Source organism: Camelus ferus, chromosome 22 (assembly GCF_009834535.1).
Source record: "Camelus ferus isolate YT-003-E chromosome 22, BCGSAC_Cfer_1.0, whole genome shotgun sequence".
NCBI lineage: Eukaryota > Metazoa > Chordata > Mammalia > Artiodactyla > Camelidae > Camelus > Camelus ferus.
Genome location: NC_045717.1, coordinates 22,387,704 through 22,413,143, shown reverse-complemented (window position 1 = coordinate 22,413,143; position 25,440 = coordinate 22,387,704). Strand labels below are relative to the sequence as shown.

The 25,440-nt window shown below is 56.2% G+C and overlaps 3 protein-coding genes across 6 annotated transcripts; all 3 read left to right on the top strand.

The window, feature by feature from the left end:
* Positions 1-2,112: 2,112 nt before the first annotated feature.
* On the top strand, positions 2,113-6,559 carry TEX45 (testis expressed 45). Its single transcript, XM_032466301.1, has 8 exons — positions 2,113-2,665; positions 3,782-3,888; positions 3,981-4,081; positions 4,324-4,436; positions 4,518-4,627; positions 4,974-5,175; positions 5,738-5,823; positions 6,332-6,559. The coding sequence occupies exons 1-8, from the start codon at positions 2,113-2,115 to the stop codon at positions 6,557-6,559; spliced, it is 1,500 nt and encodes a 499-aa protein (XP_032322192.1).
* Positions 6,560-11,715: 5,156 nt separating this feature from the next.
* On the top strand, positions 11,716-15,805 carry ZNF358 (zinc finger protein 358). 4 transcript variants are annotated; one of them, XM_032466290.1, is made up of 3 exons: positions 11,884-11,938; positions 13,645-13,750; positions 13,988-15,805. In XM_032466290.1, exons 2-3 carry the CDS (start codon positions 13,678-13,680, stop codon positions 15,727-15,729), a joined length of 1,815 nt encoding a protein of 604 aa, XP_032322181.1. In that variant the 5' UTR covers positions 11,884-11,938; positions 13,645-13,677; the 3' UTR covers positions 15,730-15,805. The 4 variants fall into 4 exon arrangements, with proteins under 4 accessions (XP_032322180.1, XP_032322181.1, XP_032322183.1 ...); XM_032466289.1 differs by lacking the exon at positions 13,645-13,750 and having other exon boundaries at positions 11,716-11,938; XM_032466292.1 differs by lacking the exons at positions 11,884-11,938; positions 13,645-13,750 and adding an exon at positions 12,178-12,200.
* Positions 15,806-17,584: 1,779 nt separating this feature from the next.
* On the top strand, positions 17,585-25,379 carry MCOLN1 (mucolipin 1). The gene is made up of 14 exons (XM_032466295.1): positions 17,585-17,748; positions 19,075-19,280; positions 20,023-20,190; positions 20,279-20,444; positions 20,836-20,944; positions 21,187-21,283; positions 21,488-21,587; positions 21,745-21,851; positions 21,956-22,105; positions 22,256-22,357; positions 22,744-22,866; positions 23,202-23,417; positions 24,925-25,055; positions 25,154-25,379. Exons 1-14 carry the CDS (start codon positions 17,718-17,720, stop codon positions 25,188-25,190), a joined length of 1,743 nt encoding a protein of 580 aa, XP_032322186.1. The 5' UTR covers positions 17,585-17,717; the 3' UTR covers positions 25,191-25,379.
* Positions 25,380-25,440: the final 61 nt, after the last annotated feature.

Below are 25,440 nucleotides of genomic sequence, written 5' to 3'. Positions count from 1 at the left end.
AATTTAATTTTTAAAAAAAAGTCACATTTCCAACCAGTAAAAGCATCCAACACAGAGCAAAACCCCGCTTTTTTTTTGTAATTGAAGGAAAGTTGATTTACAATGTTGTGTTAGTTTCTGGTGTACAGCAAAGTGATTCAGTTTTACATATACATATATACACATATATTCTTTTTCATTATAATCTATTACAAGATATTGAATGTAGTTCCCTGTGCTATATAATGGTCCTTGTTGTTTATCTACTTCATATATATTAGTGTGTATCTGTTAATCCCAAACTCCTAATTTATCCCTCTCCCTCCTTTCCCCTTTGGTAACCACAAGTTTGTTTTCTATGTCTGTGAGTCTATCTCTGTTTTGTAAATAATTTCATTTGTATCATTTTTTAAAGATTCCACATACGAGTGATACCATGTGATATTTGTCTTTTTCTGTCTGTGTGGGAGCCCATGATTGGGTTAACAAATTTTAACAGACCCCAGCCGCTTGTCTCCTTTAAGAAGAACAAATGTGCTTAGTAACTGCTTTGCAAGCAGGCTCCTGTGCGTCCGTCCACACTCCTGTCTCCTTGCCCTAAAAAGCAGAGACAATGCTTTGCTTGCATAGTTGAGGTTTTAGATAGCACTCTGTCGGCCAGAATCCACATGTCTGACTTACTTCACTCTAGGTCCATCTGTGTTGCTGCAAATAGCATTATTTCATTCTTTTTTATGGCTGAGTAGTATTCCATATAATATATATATATCTATATATCCCACCTTCTTTATCCATTCATCTTTCGATAGACACTTGCAAAGCCTTGCTTTCTTAAACCTCCCTAGAAGTAACTAAGACAAGCCCAAGTCTGATATGTCAGTGGAGTAAACTCTCCCCACTGCAATGAGTAAGAAGCCCTATGTGTTCAACACATGTGTGTTCCTGGTGGAGCTGGGGCTGGCAGTGGGGAGCATGGATGTCTTTAAGGCTGCCTTGGAGGTCTGTGAGCCCTGGGGTGGCATTAAGTGATGCAGTGTGACTCAGAGAGGTTGGCCTATCCTGTGGGAGGAGCATTAGGAAGCAGATGAGAAGGAAAACCTGGGGAAATCATGACAATGGACACCAGTGGCCTCTTGCGTCAAATCCTCACCACTGAAGTTGTTGCCATTGCCAACCCGATTCTCCAGATGACAAAACTGAGACTGCAATAAGTCAAGTTACTGGTCAGGCTCCCTCCAGCTCTCAGGAGGCAGGATCCCCTGGCCTTGCTCCTGATTTTCCTCCCAGCTGTTTCCAGAGTTGCTGGGGGACCATTGTGACAGCATCGTCTGGGGCAGCTCTTCGGGTCACAATGGGCAAAGCTGGACCACCACAGAATGCAGCATTGTATGGAATATCTGAGCATTCTCTGGAAGACTGGAGGCAGAGGGAGTCTTGAGGGTCAGGCCTATGTAAAGCGCATTTTCTAAGACTCAGTCCCCATGCCCCTTCTTGAGGTAGGTACCCCACCCTCATCCCTGATGAAGCAACTGAAACTCACAGGAGCCCAATGACTTATTCCAAGGTGACCTGGCTAGTAATTTCACCTGTCAAATTTTCCTGTAACCTATTTGAAATCTTCTTGACTTTCGACTATTTCAGGTGATAAAAGGATTGAAAAAGCAACAAAATATACACTGAAAAACTGTGGTTTCGTTAAAACTCTCGGTGCACGTTTTCTAAAAAGATCGACATGAGCAAATAGCTGTGGGCTGAAGTGGTCTGGGAGGGCTTCCTGCAGGAGGTGAGCCTGAGTCAGGGGAGCAGGTGACATCTGAGGGTCTAGTCACTGAAGGGCAGAGAAGAGGGTGAGAGAGACACCTCAGCTCTGAACAAAGGCCACAGAGTCCCACTGGGTTAAGCGGGATGCTGGGAGCCTGGAGGAGTGGGAGGCGGGTAGACTCAGACAGCTTGAGGACAGGTGATGGTTGCACAACAATGGGAATTGCACAGGGGCTGCACCTGTTTCTTATAATGTCCCCAACCCCGAGCCCAGTGCCTGGCACACAGAAAGGAGTAAAAGGGAGCACTGTCCTCAGCGGACACTTGCTCAGGCCCGTCTCCCCCGCGCAGGTGGCGCCACGTCGTCCCGCGATGGCCGCGGGCGCCCTCCTGCCGTGCCCCATGTCCCGGCTGGACTTCCTCAAGGCCTCGCACTTCGCGCTGGGGCCCGACGCGCGGCTGCACGTGGGCGCCACGCAATCCACGTCGCATCGGGACTTCCCCGCCTACTCCGGCGTGACCCGTCGGCCTCCGTGCCAGCCACTGCCCCGAGGGTCCCTCTTCCAACAGGACGCGCGCGGGGCGGGCGGGGAGCGCGTGTCGGAGACGCACTGCGTGTACCGGCCCCCGTCGCCGCCGGCGTGGAGGGAGCGGGCGCGCACGCCAGCCATGCAGGCCCGCCACCTGCACGTGCACGCGGACGCGCGCGCCCGCACCGGCCTCTCCACCGTGCGCGCCGACTTCGGCTGGCCCGAGCTGCCGGCGCGCGCCAGAGAGCAGCTCCGCGGCGCGCGCTTCAACTTCGACCGCGACTCGGTGCCATCCGGCGACCCAGCCAAGCTGCGCATCCCGCCCACCACGCACAGGGAGTTCTTCCCGGCCCACGACGTTTGCCCGAAGCCTCAGGAGCCCTGCTGCCACCTCGGTGAGCGCGCGCCCGGGCGACCTAGGCAATTTGCCCAACTTACTGATTCTCAAGGCGGACAGGGATTCTGCGACCTCCCCCAGCGGAAGGTGTCTGGGGATCACTTTGGTCTTCAGAACCCAGAGGGTGCTACTGTCCAGGAGTGGAAGGAGGCCAGGGATGCTACTAAACATCTGACCACGCATAGTACAGCTCCCTACTGTCAACAGGAAATAACTATCCAGCCCCAAATGTCTACTGTGCAGAGGCTGAGAAACCCTGGAGCCTCCCTGAGCCTCAGTTTCTGCATCCACAGAATGGGCATGTCTCCTGAATCACTCCAGGGTCCCGTGCAGTGGGCAGGAGTCATGAATGCTGTTCTGGGGTCAGACATCTGCTAAGTCACCACCACCACCACTACCACAGCCCTAGCCCTGCCGCCTTAGTAGTTGTGTGACTCTGAGCAAGTCGACCTCTCCAAGACTCAGTTTCTTCATCTGCAATGTGGGTGCAACAACGGGGCCCCACTTTATTGTTACTGGTGAAGCCAAAAAAGCCCAGAGTGTACGATGCACCTGTCATATCGTAAGCACTCAGCAAAGAGTACTCTCATTTTCCCAGTTCTGAGGCTCCATAGGAGTCCTGGGGGACATCACCAATCAGACACCCTCCAAGTTGGGCTCTGGATTGTCAGAACTGGATTTGACTCCATTCTGACTCTGAATTTCTGTGATTTCTGGCAAGTTATTCGACCTCTCTGAGCCTCAGAGAGGCTAAAAGTTGTGGGAATAATACGAGTAAGCCCCCCCCCAGTGGGGTGCAAAGCACTTAACCTCAGTGCCTAACTCAATACTTGGTGACTATTCTTTTTTGTTGTTGTTAATGGAGGTACTGGAGATTGAACCCAGGGCCATGTGCATGCTAAGCATGTGCTCTACAACTGAGCTATGCCCGCCCCACCTTCCTGGCTGTTCTTGTTCTCATTATTTTTATTATTTTTGGTGTTTTCCAGACAGGCGTTAGGCCAAGCTAGTCGGGACTGCCCACTTCCCCGTCCCAGGCAAGGAATCAGATCCCAGTGGTCCAGAGGCTGCAGGAAATTGATCTCATTCTTCTTCTCCTCTTGCTCATCCTCAGGGGGTCCCAGTCCCCTCAAGTGGGACTACAGGAGACAGGACGACTGGACCTCTTACCAGAGACAGTTCCAGGCCGAGCCAGGCCCACCTGCCTTGATGTGTAAGAGGGTGTGTTGAGGCTGGGCTGGTGCTGCTGGCAGTGGGTGGGGGCGGCAATGGGGGCTGGGTGGTCTTGACCTTCCCACCCCGTCCACCCACAGGCCTCCTCCAGCGTGGAACTGGGAGACATCAAGATTGGCTATGGGCCCATGAGTCCGGAGCAGAAACAAGCCTACAGGCCCCAGGTCCTGCCCCCAGACAGGTACAAAGGGACCATGGCCTCCTACCAAGATGGGGCAAGGGCAGCTTGTGGGGTGTGCCACCTAAGGCTCTGGGGCCAATTCTGTGTCCTTGGGCCTCCATCACCCACAGGCAAGGTCCAGATCTCCCACCACTAACATCCCCTCTCTTGGCCATTGAGAAGCCTGCCTCTCTCCCTTTTCCTGGGAGGTGTAGGGGCCCTGATCAGACAGCTCCTCACTGCCCATCCCCCCTTATCTGCAGGTATGACAAGGCCCAGGCCTCAGCCCACATCCACTATGTGAATATTCGTCCTGGAGATGGCCTCTTCCATGACAGGACCACCAAGGGTGAACATTTCTATGCCCAGGAGCCAGGTGAGAGCTGGCTGCCTGCCCTGCCCCTCACACCCGCAGCAGCCTCCCAGAGCTGCTCAAGACCTACTCTGTCTCTGGCAGAACCTTTTGTTCTTCACCACGACCAGACTCCGGAGTCACACATTCTGGAAGGAAACAGGTACCCTGGTCCTGGCAACCTGACCACCTCCACGCACTTCTTCCACGGCCAGGTCAGCAGGAAGAAGCAGAATGCAGCAGGGCTCATGAGGGAAAAGGGCTTCCCAAGCAGAGTGAATAATAGCAAGTGCAAAGGCCCTGAGATGGGGGTGAGATTGACATGTGTGCAGAGATCTCCTGGATCTACTTGCATGATGTAGGGTAAGCCACTTAACTACTCCAAACCCCAGTGGCTCTCTCTGTAAAGTGAGATAACAGTACCAACTCCCAGCACCATCACGCGGGACCCAGAGAGGGTGTAAGCCGTCCAAGGTCACGCAGCACCCACTTCTTCCCTCCATCATGATCTTGGGACATCCCTGACTCGGGGAACTTCCCAGATGCCATGTGGTCCTACAGCCGCTGCCTGCGACCAAGCCACCCAGACGCCACGTGCCTCATGAGAAGCTGCAGAGTCACATAACCCTAGGGGAGCCGTCGCTGTTCGGACAGTTCTTCCAGACCTCCATGGGTACGGACTATTCCCCACCTGGGATACCAAAGCCGCCGAAAGCGCCCAGCCTCCACTTGCAGCGGAGCAACCTGCCTTGGGACACCGGAGGTGAGCGCAGCCACTCCCCACCCGGAAAGCCCCGCCCTTGACACAACCGTGGCTCCGCCCCTGGCCAACCCCGCCCCGCCCACTGCCTGACTCTGGCTCCGCCTCCTGAAGAGCTAGATCCCACCCCATGGACCAAGATCGCAACTCTGTCCCTGAACAACGCTGCTCCCGTGTGATCCCACCCGCACTCTGCGATGGCCCCATCCCCTGCATGACTCCGACCCTCTGGTCTGGCCCCGCCCCTCTCCATATCCACCCTCTCCTGAGTCTAACCCTTCATCCTCTGCGAGACTCTGGCTCCGCCCCCTGACCCGCTAGCCTACTCTTCTGGCCCCCTCTCTGTCCCCAACCTCGGCTCGTCTGCCCTAGCCCCGTCCCTGGCCTCCTCAGCCCACCCTGGCTCCCCCCTCCTCCCTGACTCCTAATCCGTCCCCCTCCCCTGACAACGTCAGCGTTAGCCCAGGAACCTTTACCCTATGCTCAGTCTCCCACGACCCTTTCCCCTGGACCCTGCCTATCCTCCCTCAGCCCCTCATCTCAGCCACCCCACTGAAATCTCCAGAACCAGATTTTTTAACCATGAACCAGAAGATGCTGATGCCGCACAGAACAGCTCCAGCCTCCGTGACTGAGGAGATGCTACAGCGGGTGAGGGAGGGGGAGAGGGTATCTCTCTGACCAGGTAGCCCCTCCCCCAAGTCAGTGTAGCGTTATCTCAGGAAGATTATACCATCACTTCAGGCACAGAATTAGTGTCAAGTCGGCTCAGGGTCACTCTAGGGTCATCCCAGGCTCAGGGTCATCTTAATGTCATCCCAGCACCAGGTCATCTCCAGCTCAGCCGAAGGCTCATGTCAGGGTCAACTCATCAGCCACGGTTGAGGGTTAGGGCAAAGTCACCTAGGGTCAACCCAGCCCTGGGGTCATTCCAGGGACCCACCCGGGTTTCTCTCCAGCGTCTCATCCAGCTCCTGGGTCAGCCCAATCTAGGGCCCCCTTTTGCCCCCCTCCCAAGGACCCAATCATCAGCCAAACTGGGCTGAGCCTCTCCCCACTCTCTGCTGTCCCCAGGGTGGTGCAGGGACTACAGGGTGGCCTGGGTGGGCCAGCCACCCTCCAGGCTGCCCTGCTGAGCTCCCCCATCCTGACTCCACAGTGCAAGTATAGCCACTGGGAGCCCCCACTGGGTGAACAGCGCTTCTTCTCAACCCAAAACAGTGATGAGTTTCCCTTCAAGTACAAGGGCCCAGCAGTGCTGAGACGGGAAAGCCTCCAGGAGAGTCATGTGCCACTGGGCTTTCCTCACCAGTGGGGCTGTGGTGCTGGGAAGGTAGACCCTCAGGCCCCCCAGATCCCTACCTACCCATGCCCTAGCCAGCAATAAACACTGCTTTGGCAACATCCCACCGCTTGCCATCAATTAGCCATGGAAGAGGATGGGGTGTTTGTGGGGGCAGGGGCATTACAGGAGAGAATGACTCCGTGGAGAAGCCCTGAGCAGATACTTCTGCAGACCCTGGGTCTGGGGGCCACTCTGGGCAGGGAGACCATCCCAGCTTGTGCAAAGACTGGGTGGTTGGACTCCGTGTAAGGTGTTCAGGTGCAGCAACAAGTTCTGAATGATGTGGGAGGATGGACTTAACCATGCTGAACAGAGGCAGTGTGGTGATGGGTTGAGAATGTAAGCTCTTGGTGCTGAATGGACAGAGTCCAAATCTTGACTCCTCCGTGTACTGGAAACAAGTCTTGGGCAAGTCATTTAACCCCTCTGAGCCTCTATTTGCTCCTCTGTAAAATGGAGATAAATAATAGCTCTCACTATCATTAGATTGTTATAAATAAGAAATGTTCACACTGGTCAGTGTGGGTGGCTGGGGGTCAAGAAGGGACAGTGCACCTTCTGAAGATGAAGGTAAGGAGGAGAGAGGAAGACAAGGATGTAGGAAGGAGCTTTTGATTATTGAGAGACTAGATGGCACTCAGAAGGTGCATGGAAGGATAGATATGCTGAGAATGGCCCAGTGATTTCCCCTATTGTGGTCAGAGGCTGTAAAGCTGAATGGTTGGTGCATTGGCTGGCTGGGCAATTAGCCTCCAGGTCACAGCTGGGTCCAGGGGCAAGTCAACAAGAGTCATTAGGATATGATCAGGTCCAAGGGGGTAGCTGTCCAGCCAGAGACAGAATGAAAAGGGTGGAAAAGAGAATGGGGTGGAGCCCTGGAGCCAGTGGATGACAGGGCTTAGAAAGCATGTCCTGGACCAGTACCTTGGACAGCACCCCATTTTGAAGGTTTTGGGGTATGGTGAGATCAGCACCAAGAAGCCAGCTCTATCTGGGATAAAATGAGCCTTGGTGGCCGTGCCTGGGGACTGCCTCTGTAGGGTGTTGAGAATGTGGTTTCAGAGAATGAACATAGCTCTCTAACCCTGTAGTCAGACCCTCAAAGACCAAAGCCCCCAATCCAATGGACCAGTGACAGCCAATCTCAAGCCTGGCCAGGAGCCCTTTCCTCATGGGCATCAATTCTCTGAGGCCAGCTGGTCATTTCCTCTTCTCCTTGCTTCCACTAATGATATAGATTACACTCTTCTGAATTATCTCATTCTAAAACAGGATTTCTCAATCTTGGCTTTATTGGCAGTTTGGATAGGATCATTCTCCATTGTTGGAGGCTGTCTTGTGCATTGTTGGATGTTTAACATCATCCCTGACCTTTACCCATCACATTCCAGTAGCACACTCCCTCTCTTCCACCAGTTGTGACAACCAAAAACATCTCCAGACATTGCCAAATGTCTCCTAGGGGGGAAGAGTTGCCTCTGGTTGAGAACCACTACAATAAACCCATCCTACAATGATTCCCAGGATAAAAATCAGGCTTTCCTGGTAAAGATGTTCTGCTTATTGACCAGACTATGTATACAAAAAGGCTTTTCCTTTTTACCTTGCCTGCCAGGAAGCTCAGAAAGCTTGCTTTGGTTCCATGTAGCTGTAGTTGCAGGATTATGTGTGCTTCTTCCCAGTTCTAGGGGTGGTTTAAAGCAATCCAGACACCAAGTGAGAAAAATGGGTAGGAGTTATAAGGAGGAAGATTTCAGCACAACAGGAAGGATTTTCTAACAATAAGATTGATCAGCACTGGGATGGGTTGCCAAGAAAGAACAGAAACTTTGCTGGAAAGTTTCCAGTGCTGAGACACTACATCATGCTGTTTCTGGATGTATTTTATGGATTTATGTCTATCCTTCCTGTATCCCACTTACCCCACCTCCAAGAAAAGGCATTTCATAGGAACTACAAAAACCAAAAAGGCTTATGAAATAAGATGAATAAAAAATAGCATTGAACATGGGAAAACAGATGAATTTTGAAAGGAAAATATTTTGTCAATGGTAAGCATCACCAAGCAACAGCCTCATCTCTTTCTGTCCTTGAACAAGTGATGTCATGCTCTGACCCTCACTTTCCTCATCCATGAAATGGGGAGGGCAACAGTTCCTCCTTCATGGAGTGGTTACAAGGAGTAAATAAAATGTGAATGTACCATTCTTGGCACAGGGCCTAGCACTTGGCTGTAGCTCAATAAATAATGCCTAAATTTTGTTACTGTCTTAGGTCATTTTCTTTGCAAATAACAGAAACCAGCTCCAGCTGCTCAAGCAGAAAGGGATTTTGTTGACTTAGAAACAAGAAACTCCTTAATTAGGTCTAGCATCAAGCATGTGGTTCCCCATCAGACGCATGCTCTCTTCCTTGCTGTCTCTCAGCCTCGTGTCCCTCCAAGCAGTGGCAAAAGAGAAAAACTAGAAGCCCAAATCCTTATCATTAAAGCCCCAAAGGAAGGGGTGGGGTGTTCCCCCCAACTCCTCACATTGGAATATATGAAACAGTCTGATTGGCTCATTTGAGTCCCCTGCCCAGCTGTGAACCAATCATGTGCCCAGAGGGATGGAATGCTGTGATTGGATGCCTGGGTGATTTGGTTCCTCCAACCTCACCAGGATCTTGGAGTCTGGAGCTCAATCTTAGTGAATCCTGTCTCCTAGCAACAGACCTGTGCCTGCCCATCCCCATAGCATCTGTATTGCCCCAGGTTACAATCTAGAGGGTGGAACGACTCAGCCAATAGGCTCTTCCTAATGAAGGTAATTGTATATTTATAGGCAGGAGTGTTCAGTGCTCAGTGTTTGAGAGTAGGCTGAAACATCAAATGCCCACCAGTTCTCTGATAATCCCAATCTTACCTCTCACCTCATTACTAACATCCTCTTTTCACTCAGGACAGAGAATTCAGCTCTGGCAATCTCACAAAATTGAGCAAGTGCTAGGCTCTGCTTTAAGAAGGAGTGTATAGAGGGAGCTTGTGCCTGTCTTGGAAGACCTTGCTGAAGGCTTCATGACAGCGTCCACATATCCCAGCATCCTGATATTTTTCTCCAAAGCTACTTAAGCCAGAGTCTCGGGAGACACAAGGTTAGCGTGCCAAGAGAAAATAGGCAACAATTTAATCAGCTGTTTTTCTTCCACATAACAGAGTTCTGCTTTCCTGAGGATGCCTCTTCCATGATGCTGCCACATACATCTGGGGAGGTCGTGCACTGCACAAATCTTGAAGCCCTGTTCACTTTATAATGAAGATATGTGTATGTGGTGGCTATGACCCTCTACCTAACCTTGGCTCAATTTCAAATTTTAAGCTATTTCCTTCAATACCTTTCCCTTTCGAGGAACTAATTTCTAAATTAGTCAAGACTGTCATGGATGCAAGGGACAGAATCCCACTAGCTCAAATACCCAGGAAATTTGTTGGCTCCTGGTATTGGAAAGACAGAGCTTCTGGCTTCAGGTGTGGCTATATCCAGGAGCTCAACCAATATAGCCAGGGTTGTCTCTCCAACTCTCACCTCTGCATCCTGTTATAGATTGGCTTCAGTCTGCAGACTGTTCTTCCAGACAACCAGGGAAGGTGGCTGCAGGCTGAATGAGGCCCTGTGTACAGCTCATGATCCCAGAGGAAGAATGAGACCCTCCAGCATCATGGCTTCATCCCAGACCTCATTATTGTTCAGGGGGCGGGGTTCTCTGATTGGTAAGTTTAGATCTCATGGTGCTGGGGGCTGTGTTAGACACAGGTCCATCTGGAGTAGTGAAGGGGGCTCCACAGAGGGAAGACAAGGTGCTGACAGAGATACTGGGCAGACAGAAACGACAGCTGTCATTACAAGTATTATTTGTAATGGGATCAGCCAGGAGGCGGCAGGATGAGGAACCAGCGGCATAATCCAATTGCGATCTCAAGTCTCTCAGAGCTGCTGAGAGCTTTTCCACAGAGAGGTGGCAAGCAGGTCCCAGGCCAGAAGTCCAGCACAGATCTAGAAGGTTCGGGAAGGAAGAGCAAAGACTCCTGGAGGCCTCATTTGCTTGAGGCTGCATTCAAGGTTAGGTGGTTTGAAAACTCACCAGCCAAAGACCATCGGACACTAAACTGTAGTCAAAAAAAAATTTTTTTTTTGCTTGCTCCAGCAAGGAAGATCCCACAGGGGAAAGAGTAATTGGGGGACAGGAGGGCATCTTATAAGATTCAGGCTTGAGCTGGGTAGTTTTAAGGAGAGTTGAGGCGAGTACAAGCAACCCTAGCCTAGTGCTGGCAGGAAGCAGGGGGCAGGTCTGTGACGGGGTATTGGTGCTTTTTATCTCAGAGGTGGGAGGATGGACCCGGGGCTGTCATTGGGAAGAAGCAGCAGTCATCATCAGAGAAGGATGTGTATTCATTTTTGTGGCTGCAAAGTGTCCTTGTCTCTATCTCGGCTCAGACGCGGTCACAGAGTGGCCTTGTGTGATGATTGTTTATATTTTGTGACCGTTGTTTATGTTCAGTGAAGAACATCCCGGCCCAGCTGCCAGCTGCGGGGGCTGCGTTTCACTCCCTCTTGACAGGGATCTGTGTCTCCAGGTAAAGTCCGCCCAGAGTGCTTCCCAGGCCTGGCCCTGGCCTCTCCAGAGGGAGTACCAGGCACGGGGAGTCTGCTGGCGACAGCACTGCGCCACTGGGTAGGAGGAGGGAAATATTCGGTGTCCCCAGCTCTTTTCCTTGGAGGAGGAGTCTTACGGGGAAACAAAGGCTGGACTGGGCAAAGATACACAAGTCTGAAAATTCTGCGTCTTGGCTTTGCCGATGTGCACTGCCAATCTACAAGAGAGAGATAGAACGTTTGGTGTTTCTGGAACAGAGATGGAGTCACAGACATGGGCGGGAGGCAGAGACGAGGGGAGAGAGAGGAAAACAGACAAGACAGAGACAGAGGGACAGAGGCAGAAAAGGGGACAGGAAGAGAGGCAAAGATTGAAACGGAGGGAAACACACTAACAGAGGGATAAAGGGACAGACAGAGAGAGGCAGGGGCGCAGAGGGACGGAGAGGGGCTGAGAGAGTCGCAGAGCAGGAGAGGCCGCGGCGGGGACAGCGCGGGCGGCGCGCGGCGCAGACAAAGGCGCGGCCGCGCGGCCAGGTGGCCGGGCCGGGACAAAGGCTAGCCCGGGGGGCGGGGGCAGCGATGGCGACGGCCGAGGCGGGCCCGGGCGAACTACAAGTCCCAGCAGCTCCCGCTGCGGCCCGCGGCCGGCCCCTCTCGCTCCCCGGGAGCGCCTGGCGGGGCCGCTGGGCCGAGGGGGCCGCCGGCGGGGCTGGCGGGCGGGGGGCTTCCTGCGGGCCCCGGGGGCGCCGGCGGGCGCGGCGGGCCGGGCAGGGGCGAGGGGCGCCGGGTGAGTGTCCCCGCGAGCGGGCCGGGCGGGCGGGGGCCGCGATGGGGGGCGGGCGGGTGGGGATACCCCTGCGGCGCGGGGCGCGGCCCGGAGCGACCTCGGTCCATACCCCCTCGCCCCGCGCCGCGCCCGCCCCGGCCCAGGAGAGCGGGGCCGCGGGCGCAATGCGGGGCGCCGCGCGACCCGCGGGCCTAGCGCTCCCGTTCCGCCTCTGCGGACCCGGGGGAGGGCCCGGCCCGAGCTGGGCGCCGTCCATCGGGAGGTATGGGGGGCACCCCTCAGCTGGGCGGGTGGGAGTTCAGGAGCCCCCTCCTCTGGAGGCGATCCGGGCCCCCGCCCCGTCAGGAACCCAGGAAGGGCCCCAAGTATTGTTCTCCCCACTCTCCAGCCTGGGGTCGGGAGTTCAGGAGGCTCTTCCTCAAAAGGGGCATCCAGGGGTTCCCTCTGACCCCCAGGATCCCAGGTCTTGTTCCCCTCACTCTCCAGTCTTGGAATCTAGAGTTCTGGAAGCCCTCTTACCCGTGAGGTGATCCAGGCATCCACCTTCCCCCCAGAAATTCAGGAAGGACCCCAGTTATTTCTCCTTCTGGCTTCCAGCTCAGAGATGGAAATTCAGGAGCCAATTTAAGGGACCCTCTGTCCCCCAACCCCTGGGAAATCCAGTAGGGGAGCCAACATCACCCCACCACCCTTCAAAGTGGGATCTGGGTTGAGGAGGTGATCTAGGAACTCAGCCCTCTCTGTTTGCATCCCCCTACCCGGCTCTGGGGTTGTGGCTCAGGATGTCCCCCTCCCCAGAAGGAAAACCAGAAGTCCCCCTGCCTCCCAGGAACAGATCTGTTGTTTGCCCCCCAACCCCCTGCCAGTGTCTAGTCAGGGGGTGAGTAGCTCTAGACATCACCCTACTACAGGGAATTCTCCCCCTGCTCCCCAGAAGGGGTCCCAGCTATTGTTTGTCCATCCCCCTCCCTACCACCAGCCATGGAGCTGGAATTCAGGATCTAGAATTCTCCCACGAAGTTACCAAAGTCTCCTGACACCCATCCCCATACCTCAGCCATGGGGTCAATCATCCAGGAATACTCTCTTCCTAGGAGATGGCCCAGGTGTCCCCCCAGTAACCCAAGAGAAGCCAGAGGTATTTTTTGCCAACCTCCCAGTTAGGAGTCAGAATTCAGACTCTTCTATCTAGTTGGGCAAACATGTATATGGACACCTGTCCTTACCCTCCTGGCTAATGAGTCCATGGGTCTCCCTGCTCCCTCCAGAGGTCCCACGTATTACATCACCATCCTCACTCTAGTTGTAGAACTCAGCGGTCAGCGTCTTCCATCTAAGACAGAACCCAGGTGTTTGGACACTTAGTCCTATCGCAGAACTGTGAGGCTCGGGATTCAGGTTGTATCCTCCCTGGGAAGTGAGCCAAGGTCTCCCTCCCCTCCCCCAGTGACCCAGGAGGAGGACCAGATGTTGTTTGCCACCCCCCCACCCCCACCCAGATCAAGGCTTCAGAGGTCAGGATGTTTCCACTCTAGGAAGTGAGCCAGAGGTCACCCTCCCTACCAGGGACCCCCAGATACGTCACCCTCAACCATGGGATTCAGGCCATGTACTTAGTGACAAGCACATGATCCCAGATACCCACACTCTTCCCGTGAAGGGGCCATGGTCCAGGGGATAGGCATCCAGGACTCTCTCCTCCACAGGACCCAAGCTTCCCAGGAGAGGAGGAACCCAGGATGGAGAGAGGGGCAGAGCCATGGAGCTGGGTACTGGGGACCTCTAGTGCTGGGACCCATGACTTCCATCCAGGTGTGGGGCTGAGTAAGGAGGGGCCCCTCATGTCCCACTAGGGTTCCTCTTCTCCCTGCCCTGGTAGGGGCAAATGGAAAGTCTCCCTCAGTACAAGACAAGAGAAGAAATCGTGTGTGTGTCCTGGAGTGGGATCTGGGGTGTGGCCTGGTCCCCTCTCCCTTCCCTGCCCAGGCTCCAAAAGAACCCCTATTCCGCAGAACCTACCTCCACCCACCCTCTGTCCTCATCCTGCAGACCCTGCTCCTGAAGCGGCTGGCACTTCCACACCAGGGATGCGGCGCTCCGTCCTGGTCAGGAACCCAGGCCACAAAGGACTGAGGCCCTCTTACGAAGAGCTTGACTCCGACTCAGAAGACCTAGACCCCAACCCAGAAGAGCTAGACCCAGTTTCTGAAAAGCCAGAGCCTGACCCGGAAGACCTCAACACTGTCTCTGAAGATGTGGACCCCAGCTATGAAGATCTGGAGCCTGTCTCCGAGGATCTGGACCCGGATGTGGAAGCTCCGAGCTCCATCTCGGGGACCCGTGACTTGGATCCCCAAGATCTTGACCCCATGTCTTCAAGTTTTGACGACCCAGACGTCATCGGCCCCGTTCCCCTGGTTCTTGACCCTAACAGTGACACCCTCAGTCCGGCTGCTGCTCCAGACCTGGATCCCCTCTCGTCCGACCTCACTGCCACCCCCGAGGTCCTGGCCACCAGCCCAGCGGTGCTCCCCGCACCTGCCAGCCCGCCCCGGCCCTTCTCCTGCCCCGATTGCGGGCGAGCTTTCCGCCGCAGCTCGGGGCTGAGCCAGCACCGCCGCACCCACAGTGGCGAGAAGCCGTACCGCTGCCCCGACTGCGGCAAGTCGTTCAGCCACGGCGCCACGCTGGCCCAGCACCGCGGTATCCACACGGGCGCACGGCCCTACCAGTGCGCGGCGTGCGGCAAGGCCTTCGGCTGGCGCTCCACGCTGCTGAAGCACCGCAGCAGCCACAGCGGCGAGAAGCCGCACCACTGCCCCGTGTGCGGCAAAGCCTTCGGGCACGGCTCGCTGCTGGCGCAGCACCTGCGCACGCACGGCGGCCCGCGGCCCCACAAGTGCCCGGTGTGCGCCAAGGGCTTCGGGCAGGGATCGGCTCTCCTGAAGCACCTGCGCACGCACACGGGCGAGCGGCCCTACCCGTGCCCGCAGTGCGGCAAGGCCTTTGGCCAGAGCTCGGCGCTGCTACAGCACCAGCGCACGCACACGGCTGAGCGCCCGTACCGCTGTCCCCACTGCGGCAAGGCCTTCGGCCAGAGCTCCAACCTGCAGCACCACCTGCGCATCCACACGGGCGAGCGGCCCTACGCCTGTCCCCATTGCTCCAAGGCCTTTGGGCAGAGCTCGGCGCTCCTGCAGCATCTGCATGTGCATTCGGGCGAGCGCCCCTACCGCTGCCAGCTCTGCGGCAAGGCGTTCGGCCAAGCCTCCAGCCTCACCAAGCACAAGCGGGTGCATGAGGGCGCGGCCGCTGCCGCGGCTGCAGCTGCGGCTGCTGCCGCCGGCCTGGGCCTCAGCCCTGCTTCCATGTTGAGGCCGGGGCAGGTCTCGCTCCTGGGTCCTGATGCAGTCTCTGTGCTCGGCTCTGGCCTGAGCCTCAGCCCCGGCCCCAGCTCTGGCCTTGGCCCTGACCCTGGCTCTGTACTGGGCTCCCTCCCCAATCCCAACCCCCAAACCATCCCTGGCTCTAGATCTACCCCCACCCCTGATTCTGTCAAATCTTCTAACCCTGAGCCTGGGCACGAAACCAATTCTGACCTTGCGGCCAGCCCTGACCACAGATCTGGTCCCAGCCCCGACCCGGATACTGTGCCCAGCCCTGACCCCAACTCTGAGTCCCACCCTGAGCCTGGCTCTCCCACCCGTGACACCGTCAGCCCAGTCCTCCCTACTGGCGATAGTCCCAAGTGGGTGCAGGAGCAAGGGGCACTGCTGGGACCGGATGGCTGACGAGCAGGCTGGCACCCACAGGCGCCTGGGAAACTTGTATGTTGTGCAGTTAGTAAAATCCTCCCACTGCCTCCTGGCTCTGTGTTGTGGTTCTCCTGTTCTTTTTTCTCCAATGCACAGCCTCTTCCTCGGGAGATGGGAAGGTATGGCCTGAGCCAGCCATCCCTCTGGAACCTCAGTGTCCTCGCTTCCCCCATGACCTCCTCCAGACTTCCCAGCTTCCCCGACTGGGTCTCACTCCAGTCGATTCCAGCAGTCACCACTCTTTGCTCCCCCAGACCTGGTCACCCGTCAAGGTCAGACTCACCCTGCAGGTGGTCTAAGCAGAATCCTTTCCTTTTGGACTTGGCTTTTCCATGAATGTTGGAACGTCTGGCATGTTCACAGTCTAGTGGGCTGATAATGGAGGCTGATACAAAACCATGTGGGCTGTCCTGCCCCATCTGCTCCCCTAACTTACCCCTAGCCCTTCAAAGCCTACATTATAGGTACCCCATGGGACAAAGGAGGTGGCTCATTTATGCATTCAGCAAACATCTGTTGATGGCTCAGTCTCAGCAGGGAGCAAGGTAAGCATGGCCTTGGCCTTCACTGAGTTCAGAAACATTTGTGGGGAGGGTCTAGCTCAGTGGTAGAGCACATTCTAAGCACGCACAAGGTCCTGGCTTCAATTTCCAGTACCTCCATTAAAAAATAAAATTAAACAAATAAACAAACAAACCTAATTACCCTTCCCCCCCAAATTAAAAAAAAAAATTTAAAAAGTAATTACATGGTACATTCGAGAAGCACAAGACTTCTGATTTAGATAGGGGACAGCTTTCCCGAGAAAGGGCTTTATAATTCCCTATAACCAATAATTTAATCATCAGTACTGTTTGCCCAGAACTGTGTTATGGTCTTGCATTTTCTCATTTAATTCTCTCAACAGTCCCATGAGGAAGGTAACTATGACTGAGCATCCCATTTTGCACAGGAGGAAACCGAGGCACATGGCATTCAAAGGACTTTTTGGAAGACACAGAAGTGATTGGGAGCGTCTAGATTTAAACCCCAATTTTCTGCACTCCAAAGACTGTATTGTTAATGTTTATGCTCTAGGGTAAGAAAATGCAAAGGCCCTGGGGCCACTGAGAGATGAGTTGGGGAGGAGGTGAGGGGGAGGCCTGAACAGAAGGCCTTAGTAGACTGAAGTAGGGAGTTTGCTTGTCATCCCAGAGAAATGGGAAGCTGCTGGTAGGTTCTGACAGAGAACTGATATGAATTATTTTTTGAAAACACTTCTGGCTGCTGGGTGGAGAGTGGGATGGGGGCGGGGAGACCAGGCATGGAAGCCTGAGCTCAGGGAGGTTGTTGCAGTGGTCCAGGCCAGGAATGTTGGGGGACGCCGGGCTGATAGCCATAGGACTAAGAGCGTTCCTACTTAGGAGATAATTAGGAAATGAAGTAAAATTTGATGATAGTTCAGATGAGACGCAGAAGCGGAAGGGGTTGAGAGTAACGCAGGGTTTCTGGGAGGATGGAGCCGGCAGATAGAATTTGAGATACAATGTAGGATCATCACCTGATCCCCCAGAGGGTAAGGAGTCAAGTACTGGACATAGAAGTCAAGAGGTTGGCACTGGATGCGGGCATGACAGAGCCATGACCGAGCCAGGCCTACGTTGGCACGCTCACAGCCTGCCCATCCCCCAGCAAATTCCCACCCGTCGGCACTAGGACCTCGCGACCGCCTGGGGGCTGCAAGGCGCCAGTTAAGGCACGCATGCGCGCTGCTCCAGCAGGGGTCGTCGTGGCGCAGAGGGCGGGACCGGATCCCGTCACCTGGCTCTCTGGCCGCCCTGGTCACATGACTGGGGCGCGAGTCAGCTGATACGGGAGGGTTTGAAGCTGCACCGCGAGGGAGAGAGGCCGCAGTGACAGCGGCGGGCGTTCGGACCCCGGCTGCCCCGCAGCGCCCGCCGGCGTCCGGCGCTCCCCGCCCCGGCATGGCAGGCCCCGTAGGCCCGCGCGGCTCAGGTGAGGGCGCGGGCGGCCCCGCGGGTCCCCGAACGCTGGCGGCGGTCGGCCGGCCGGCTTTTCCGACCTGGGGCTGCGGAGCTCCCGATTTCCCTTTCCTCAACTCCCGTGCTGACCTCCCCGCTTCTCCGTGGCGGCGATATGGGCAGACAGCCCCTAGAACCTGGGCGGCAGGTGGGCACCAGCTTCTCCGATCTCAGAGTGGCGGGACTCCAGACTGCCCTTCCCGAACTCAGGCCCTGCTCAGAGTACCTAATCTCAGGTAGCTGGCGGAACGCCAGCTTCTCCGACTCGCGGCGGCGAGGGTCCCAAGATTTGCATTCTGAGCCTAAATTCGGATTGCTTAGCTTTGCTGGAACTCAGACAGCGGGCCCCAAGCTTCTCTACCCGTCACGTGTGACTTCCAGGCCCTTCTTCCCCAAACCAGGAGGCAAACGTCAGCTTCTCTAAACTCAGGGGGAGTACTGGAGGAATTGAGCCCTTGAACCCAGGCGCCTAACTCAATTTCAGACCTCCACACCCAGCTCAACCTTCCTGAACTCAGTCGCCTCCTGCAGGGGAGCCTGGAGGAAGACGCTTTGTGTTGATCTTCCCTTCTTAAGCCAACTGGAGACACCTGAAAGGTGTCCTGGCTGGTAGAGTCTGGGGTGGGTTAGCTTGGGAGGTGGTCCAGCCTCCAGTTTCCCATCCGACTGTCTGGTAAGCAACCACTACAGCATCTGAGCTCCAGAGGGACCAGCCAAGAGCTGGCCCTTCCTGCAGGACAGGTTCTGACAGTGCCCACATTCATCCTGGTGGCTGCTCCAGGCAGGGGACCAGCCAGGCCCTGGAAAGAAGCAGGGTTCTCCCAGTGGAGGTGTGTGTGTGTGTCAGGGACAGTTCTGGACTGCTGTGATCAGCTTTGACCCCAGCAGTTGCTGAAAACTTGGACTTCCCTCTTAGGCTGGTCAGAATGGAAGGGAGTAAGCAATGCTTAGAATAGCCTCTATTCACTGTGGAATTATTGAGACTCAGAGACTCAGTGCTTTGTAAGTATCAAGTCCTCAGCGTCCTGGTGAGAGATTTTATTGCCCCATTTTGCAGAGGAGGAAGCTGAGGCTCAGGGCGGCTGAGTGCCCTGCAGCAGGGTCAGGAATCAACTCAGGCCCTTTTAAGTAACTTGTAACTTCTGAGCAGCACTGCTGCACGTATCCATACAACGCTGCGGATTTTCCTGTTTTCCTTAGATCTCTCAGATCTCTCTTGGCTGGAGGATAGGACCTGCCTCCCCAGTTGGCAGGTGAACCTGCCTAGGCCTGGTCCCCACTGCCCTCTCCCATCCCACAGAGACAGAGCGCCTCCTGACCCCCAGCCCTGGGTATGGGACCCGGGCGGAGGCTTCTCCGGCCCCTACCACCCCTCCGGAAGAGGAGGACCTCCGCCGCCGTCTCAAGTACTTTTTCATGAGTCCTTGTGACAAATTTCGGGCCAAGGGCCGTAAGCCCTTCAAGCTCATGCTGCAAGTGGTGAAGATCTTGGTGGTCACTGTGCAGGTGAGACCCTTAGGGGCCCCAGCAGGATGGTCCTTGTGGCCGCTGTTTTCCTTGAAGGAGAGTCTTGGAGCCGGAACCTAGTCCTGACTCCACAGCAGTGTACTGATAGTGACAGTGACACTGATCAATCAGGAAGACCTCTGAGATCTGCATGGGAGCAGCTCATTTTAACCTCACAGATGCCCTCTGAGGTCCTGGCAACTGCTGTCGCCCCATTTTATAGATGAGACAACTGAGATCGAGAGAGTTTAAGGGACTCATCCAAAGTCACACAGCAAATGAGCACTGGGAGCTGGCCCTTGGACCCTGGCGGTCTGATGTTGTGCTGACTCCCAAGGGAACTGATTCAGTGGCTGAAGAGATAGTTGTCCCTCCTTCCCTTGCCAGGCCTTGCGCTGGGCTCTCAGGACTCCAGTGTGAATCAGACCCAGCCCCTGCCGTAAGGAGCTCTGGTCTAGTGCTGTGGCTTCGGGCGTGTTACCACGCTTATTTCCCCTTGGTAACATGGCCCAATAGTGGTACTTACCCTGGAAGTTTGGGTTTAGCACAGAACCCAGCATCCAGTAAACACAGAATGAATGTTAGCTGTTGCTGGGAGTTATATATGCAGCCACTGTGTGCAGCACCTTGGGGACGTAAGGTGTGCATGCCTTTATGGGGTGGGCCCTCTCCTCTTCCTCTACTCGTGCACCATGGGAGGCCCCATCCCAGCCATACCAGTCCTCCCTGTCCCTCCCACCAGCTCATCCTGTTTGGACTCAGCAACCAGCTGGCAGTGACCTTCCGGGAGGAGAACACCATTGCCTTCCGGCACCTCTTCCTGCTGGGCTACTCGGACGGGGTGGACGATACCTTTGCAGCCTACACGCGGGAGCAGCTCTACCAGGCCATCTTCCATGCCGTGAACCAGGTGCGGGTGGCCAGGAGCAAGTGGGTGCGGGTGGGCCCACGGGGGAGAGCGGCCAGGGCTGATGGACCCTCCCTTTCTTGGCCCACAGTACCTGATGCTCCCCGATGTGTCCCTGGGCCAGTACGCCTACGTGCGGGGCGGGGGCGGCCCCTGGGCCAACGGCTCAGCCCTGGCCCTCTGCCAGCGGTACTACCGCTGGGGCCACGTGGACCCAGCCAATGACACCTTTGACATCGACCCGATGGTCATCACTGGTGAGTAGGCAGGGTAGGGCTCAGCTGTTGGGAGCCCCGGCTGCTGGGACTCAAATCCCAGTCTGCCTCCTGCTCATCTGGGAGGTGGGGTTCTCGTGATCGTTAATAATTTGATGATTAGAAGAATGCTTGGCAAACAGAAAGAGCTATTATATCTCAGTGTCATTAATTCACTAAACATTTGGGAGCCCACTGAATGCCAGGCACTGGGGTACGTGTAGCTAATGAGACAGACTGGGCCCTACCCTCAGGGGAGACAGCAGGAGCAAACAGCAAATATTCAACTACAAACAGGGAAGTGATGTAGGGAAGGGGGCTGTCGGGGACTCTGGGGAGACCTGCTTGTGCCTCCCCCACCCCCAGTGTCCCTTCCCTGACTCCCTGTCCTCAGACTGTATCCGGGTGGACCCCCCTGAGAGACCCCCTGTGCCGCCCACTGATGATTTCTCCCACTCGGATGGCATCACCAGTTACAAGAACCTCACGCTCAAATTCCACAAGTACTGCCTGATGAAGGGGGCTGTCCCAGGGATGGGCCGAGGGTGGGGGAGGCAGGACTCCAGGCATCCTGGGGTGGGGGGGTAGTTCCCCACAGCCACTTCCCCCAGGTGGAGGATGCCTGCCACGTGACACTTCCTCTGCCAGCTGCAGAGTCAGGGTGGGGCAGGAGCGCTGGCCCCGGGGGGGGGGGGTGAGAGGGACAGGCAGAGCCCCCTCCCCCTCACCCAAGCCTCCCCCCCAGGCTGATCAACGTCACCATCCACTTCCAGCTAAAGACCATTAACCTCCAGAGCCTGATCAACAATGAAATCCCAGACTGCTACACCTTCAGCATCCTGGTGAGCCCACGGTGCCTGAGGTGTGCCAGTGATGGGGTTGGCAGGTGGGAGGCATAGGGCTCCTGAGCTCTGAAGCTAGGGACCCTTGGCCATGGGCAGCATGGGGGTGATAGGGGAAGCAGGGGCTACAGAGACCATCTATCGTCTGGGAGCTGGGTCTACCAAGGTTTACCCTCCCCCTCCTGTCCTGCCGCACCCCTGCAGATCACATTTGACAATAAGGCACACAGTGGGCGTATCCCCATCAGCCTGGAGACCCAGGCCCACATCCAGGAGTGTAAGCACCCCAGCGTCTTTGGCCACGGTGAGCCCCTGAGCCCCAGACCAGCACGGACCAAGCTCCCTACTCACCCAGAGAAACTCATGAACCCGCTGACCAGCCAAAACCAGCCCCTTAGCCCCCTAGGCCTGGCCCAGCTGCCTTGCCCACCACAGCCTAGCCCTTGGCCCCCTCCCCACAGGAGACAACAGCTTCCGGCTCCTGTTTGACGTGGTGGTGATCCTCACCTGCGCCTTCTCCTTCCTGCTCTGCGCCCGCTCGCTGCTCCGAGGGTTCCTGCTGCAGAACGTGAGAGCCGCCCCCTGCCCCGCCGGGCTCTGGGAAGGTCAGGGCCTCAGTGGTGAGCATCCTGTGCCTGGATCAGTCCCCACCCCGCCCGCCTCTTCCTGCAGGAGTTCGTCAGGTTCATGAGGCGGCAGCGGGGGCGGGTCATCAGCCTGTGGGAGCGGCTGGAGTTTGTCAATGGCTGGTACATCCTGCTGGTCACCAGCGATGTGCTCACCATCTCCGGCACCATCATGAAGATTGGCATCGAAGCCAAGGTGGGTCCTGCCCACACCCTGCCCGGAGCCCCATCATCTGCTCCCGGAGACCTTGGTCCCCTTCTCCCCCATCCCTGCTGATGCCTGCGCGGGGCCACATCCCCAGGGAAGGGCCAGGCCTGATGGGGGTGACACTGCTCCTGCCCCTAGAACCTGGCAAGCTACGACGTCTGCAGCATCCTCCTGGGCACCTCAACGCTGCTCGTCTGGGTCGGCGTCATCCGCTACCTGACCTTCTTCCATAAGTACAATGTAAGCCTCAGACTCACAGCCAGGGCCTCTGAGACGCACGGCCACCTCTCCCTTAATTCCAACCCACAGCCCCAGATCAATTCACTCACAGATGACAGTCACCAGCCCCTGCAGAGGACCTGCCATGAGCCTCTTCCCCATACCTGGCCACCCCAGGCAGACCTGTCACTGCACCCAGGCAGGGGCACAAGCCTGCTCGTTCATACCCACCCCGCTGGGTCTAGCCATGGGGCCCCCTCAGCTCCAGCTGGCCCCTTCTTAGCTCCCCTCGCTTCTGTGGTCACCCCAGTGTGCCCTCAGACAGGCCCTGCCTTCTTCGTCCCATCCGCACGCCCACCTGGGTTGTGGCTATGCCCTCACGGCTGTCCCCTACTTGCTGCCCACAGATCCTCATTGCCACACTGCGAGTGGCCCTGCCCAGCGTCATGCGCTTCTGCTGCTGCGTGGCTGTCATCTACCTGGGCTATTGCTTCTGTGGCTGGATCGTGTTGGGTCCCTACCACGTGAAGGTAGGGGTTGGCCAGGACCAGGGGGTGGTGCTTGTGACCCAGTCCCTGGCACCCCTTCTCACTTTAAGCCCTCTGACTCCTGGTTTATCTGTTGTTGACCTGGTGACACTGAATGACCTATCTCGACCTGTGTTATCTGACCAGCAGGTCAGCAACAGTTCTGCCCACTGTCTCTCTGACCCCTGCTGATCCTGCCCTTGACCCTGTGACCTTGTCATTATTCAGTGACACCCCCCCAGGTGGCCCCGTCGTGCCTGCTGGTCCTCTGTCCACCGTCCCCTCTGACAGCCATGCCCTCAGCCCCCTGTGACCCCATAACTCCCTGTCCCCGGCAGTTCCGCTCACTGTCCATGGTGTCAGAGTGCCTGTTCTCGCTTATCAACGGGGATGACATGTTCGTGACCTTCGCGGCGATGCAGGCGCAGCAGGGCCGCAGCAGCCTGGTCTGGCTGTTCTCCCAGCTCTACCTGTACTCCTTCATCAGCCTTTTCATCTACATGGTGCTCAGCCTCTTCATCGCGCTTATCACCGGGGCCTATGACACCATCAAGGTCAGCCGCCGGCCTGCACGCCCCCTCCCGGCCGGCCTCCCCATGGACCAACCCACCCACACACACAGGCCCCGACTGGGGCTCCAAGCCCTTGCAGTTGTATTGGGAAGACATGGTGGGGTGAGGAGAGGACACAGGAAGAGAATGAGGGAGACTCCATGAAGCCAAAGGAGAGGGCGACTCAGAATCAGGGGCCAGGCAGGGTTCCTGCGTCTGCTTTGACCAACAGGGAGACCAAGTCACAGAGTTTCAGGGATTTGCCAAAGGTCAGCTTCTATGCAAGCAGTGAAGTCTGGCTTAGCCCAGGACTATCTGATTCCAAAAGCCCTGCTTCCAGCCACTCTGTTCTGTGGGGGCTGTTTGGGTCTGGGGAATGGTGGTGGTCCTGCAGGTTGTGGGGGTCAGAGCAGAACATGGGGTGGCAGGTAGACAGAATCTTTTGGCAAACATATTTGAGGACCTATCTCATGCCAAACCTTGTGCTGGGTGCTGGGCATCCTGGAAAGCAGGTGTACATGGTCTGTCCAAGCCCACTGCGCAGGCAGTCTGGTGCACAAACGGAAGTATGATGACCGACCAACGACGGGTGTAATGGAAGTATGGAAAGTTACAGAGGACCCCTGCTTTAGACTGGTATTGAGGTGAGCCCAGGAAAGTTTCTAGAATGTGCTGTCCAGTACTAATGTCTAGCCACATGTCACTATATGAATTTTGACTTTAACTAAAATGAAATACAGTTCTGAATTCAGTTCCTCACTCATACCATGCACATGGCAAGTGCCCAAAAGCCAGTGTAGCTAGTAGCTACCAGATGTGGACAGCAGAGAGATCAAACATTTCCATCATCTCATAAAGTTCTGGATTGGTGAGACAGGAACCCCAAGAGAGAGGGAGCACCAGGAGAAGGAGCCAAAGCAAAAACCTAGAGCCAAAAAGGATTTGGAGAAGAGAGAGTGGCCCCATGAGGTTGAGAGGGGTGAAGGCTCAGCTGAAAGCTAGAATGTTCACTCCAGCTGGCAATGCAGGTGTGCACCCCGCTGTGCCCGGGCACGGATACAGCCATCCCACAGGCATGCTTCTGTCACTGAGGAGGCCTGGCGGTCCTGCTCTAGCACTGAAAGATCACACACGTGTGTCAGCCTTGGGTGTACAAGCTTAGACCTTGCTCCCACTGTGTGTACTCAAGTCAGTAGATGGTTGTCAAGCATCCAGATTGTGTCAGGCAAGGCTCCAGGCGCTGGAGCCACAGCAGAGGGCAGCAACTGACCGATATGCAGGGTGTGCACACATTCAGTGGTCAAGGATCGTCTCCGTGTGAAGCGAACCGTGAGGAACAACAGGTGGAGGGCACGGCAAGTCAGAGGCCCACAGGTGGGAGCCTGGTTGGTCCACGAGGAACAGAGAGGAGATGCAGATGGCTGGAGAGGAGGGGGAGGGGAGGGCACAGCTCAAGGGCTTTGGGAGGCGGAGGCCACTTTCATGTCGGTGTCTGGGCATCTCTCCCCAGCACCCAGGCGGGGCGGGCGCCGAGGAGAGCGAGCTCCAGGCCTACATCGCGCAGTGCCAGGACAGCCCCACCTCGGGCAAATTCCGCCGCGGGAGCGGCTCCGCCTGCAGCCTCCTCTGCTGCTGCGGCAGGTTCGGTTCGAGGCCGGGTTGGAGATTGGCTGGGGGAAGGGAAGCGGGCCGGAGGGAACTGATGCCTTCTGCCTCCGCTGACACTGCCCTTCCTCCAGGGATGCCTCGGAGGAGGATTCGCTGCTAGTGAATTGACTCGGACCTGGATAGCCACCGGACGTCAGCCCCCGGACTGCGGAGACCCATGCTTATTTATTTTTAGGGTTTGCTTTGAAGGACCGGCTCCCTGCTGCGCCCTGTGCGGGCCTGGGCCAGTCGGGTTGGACACGAGTGGGACAGGGGTAGGGTGGGTGTTAAATAAACGGGAAAATAAATGTGTTCTCATTTCTAGCGGGAGGGGTAGTCCCTGCGCCAACTGGCTTTCGGTCCCTTTAAAGCGTCGCCA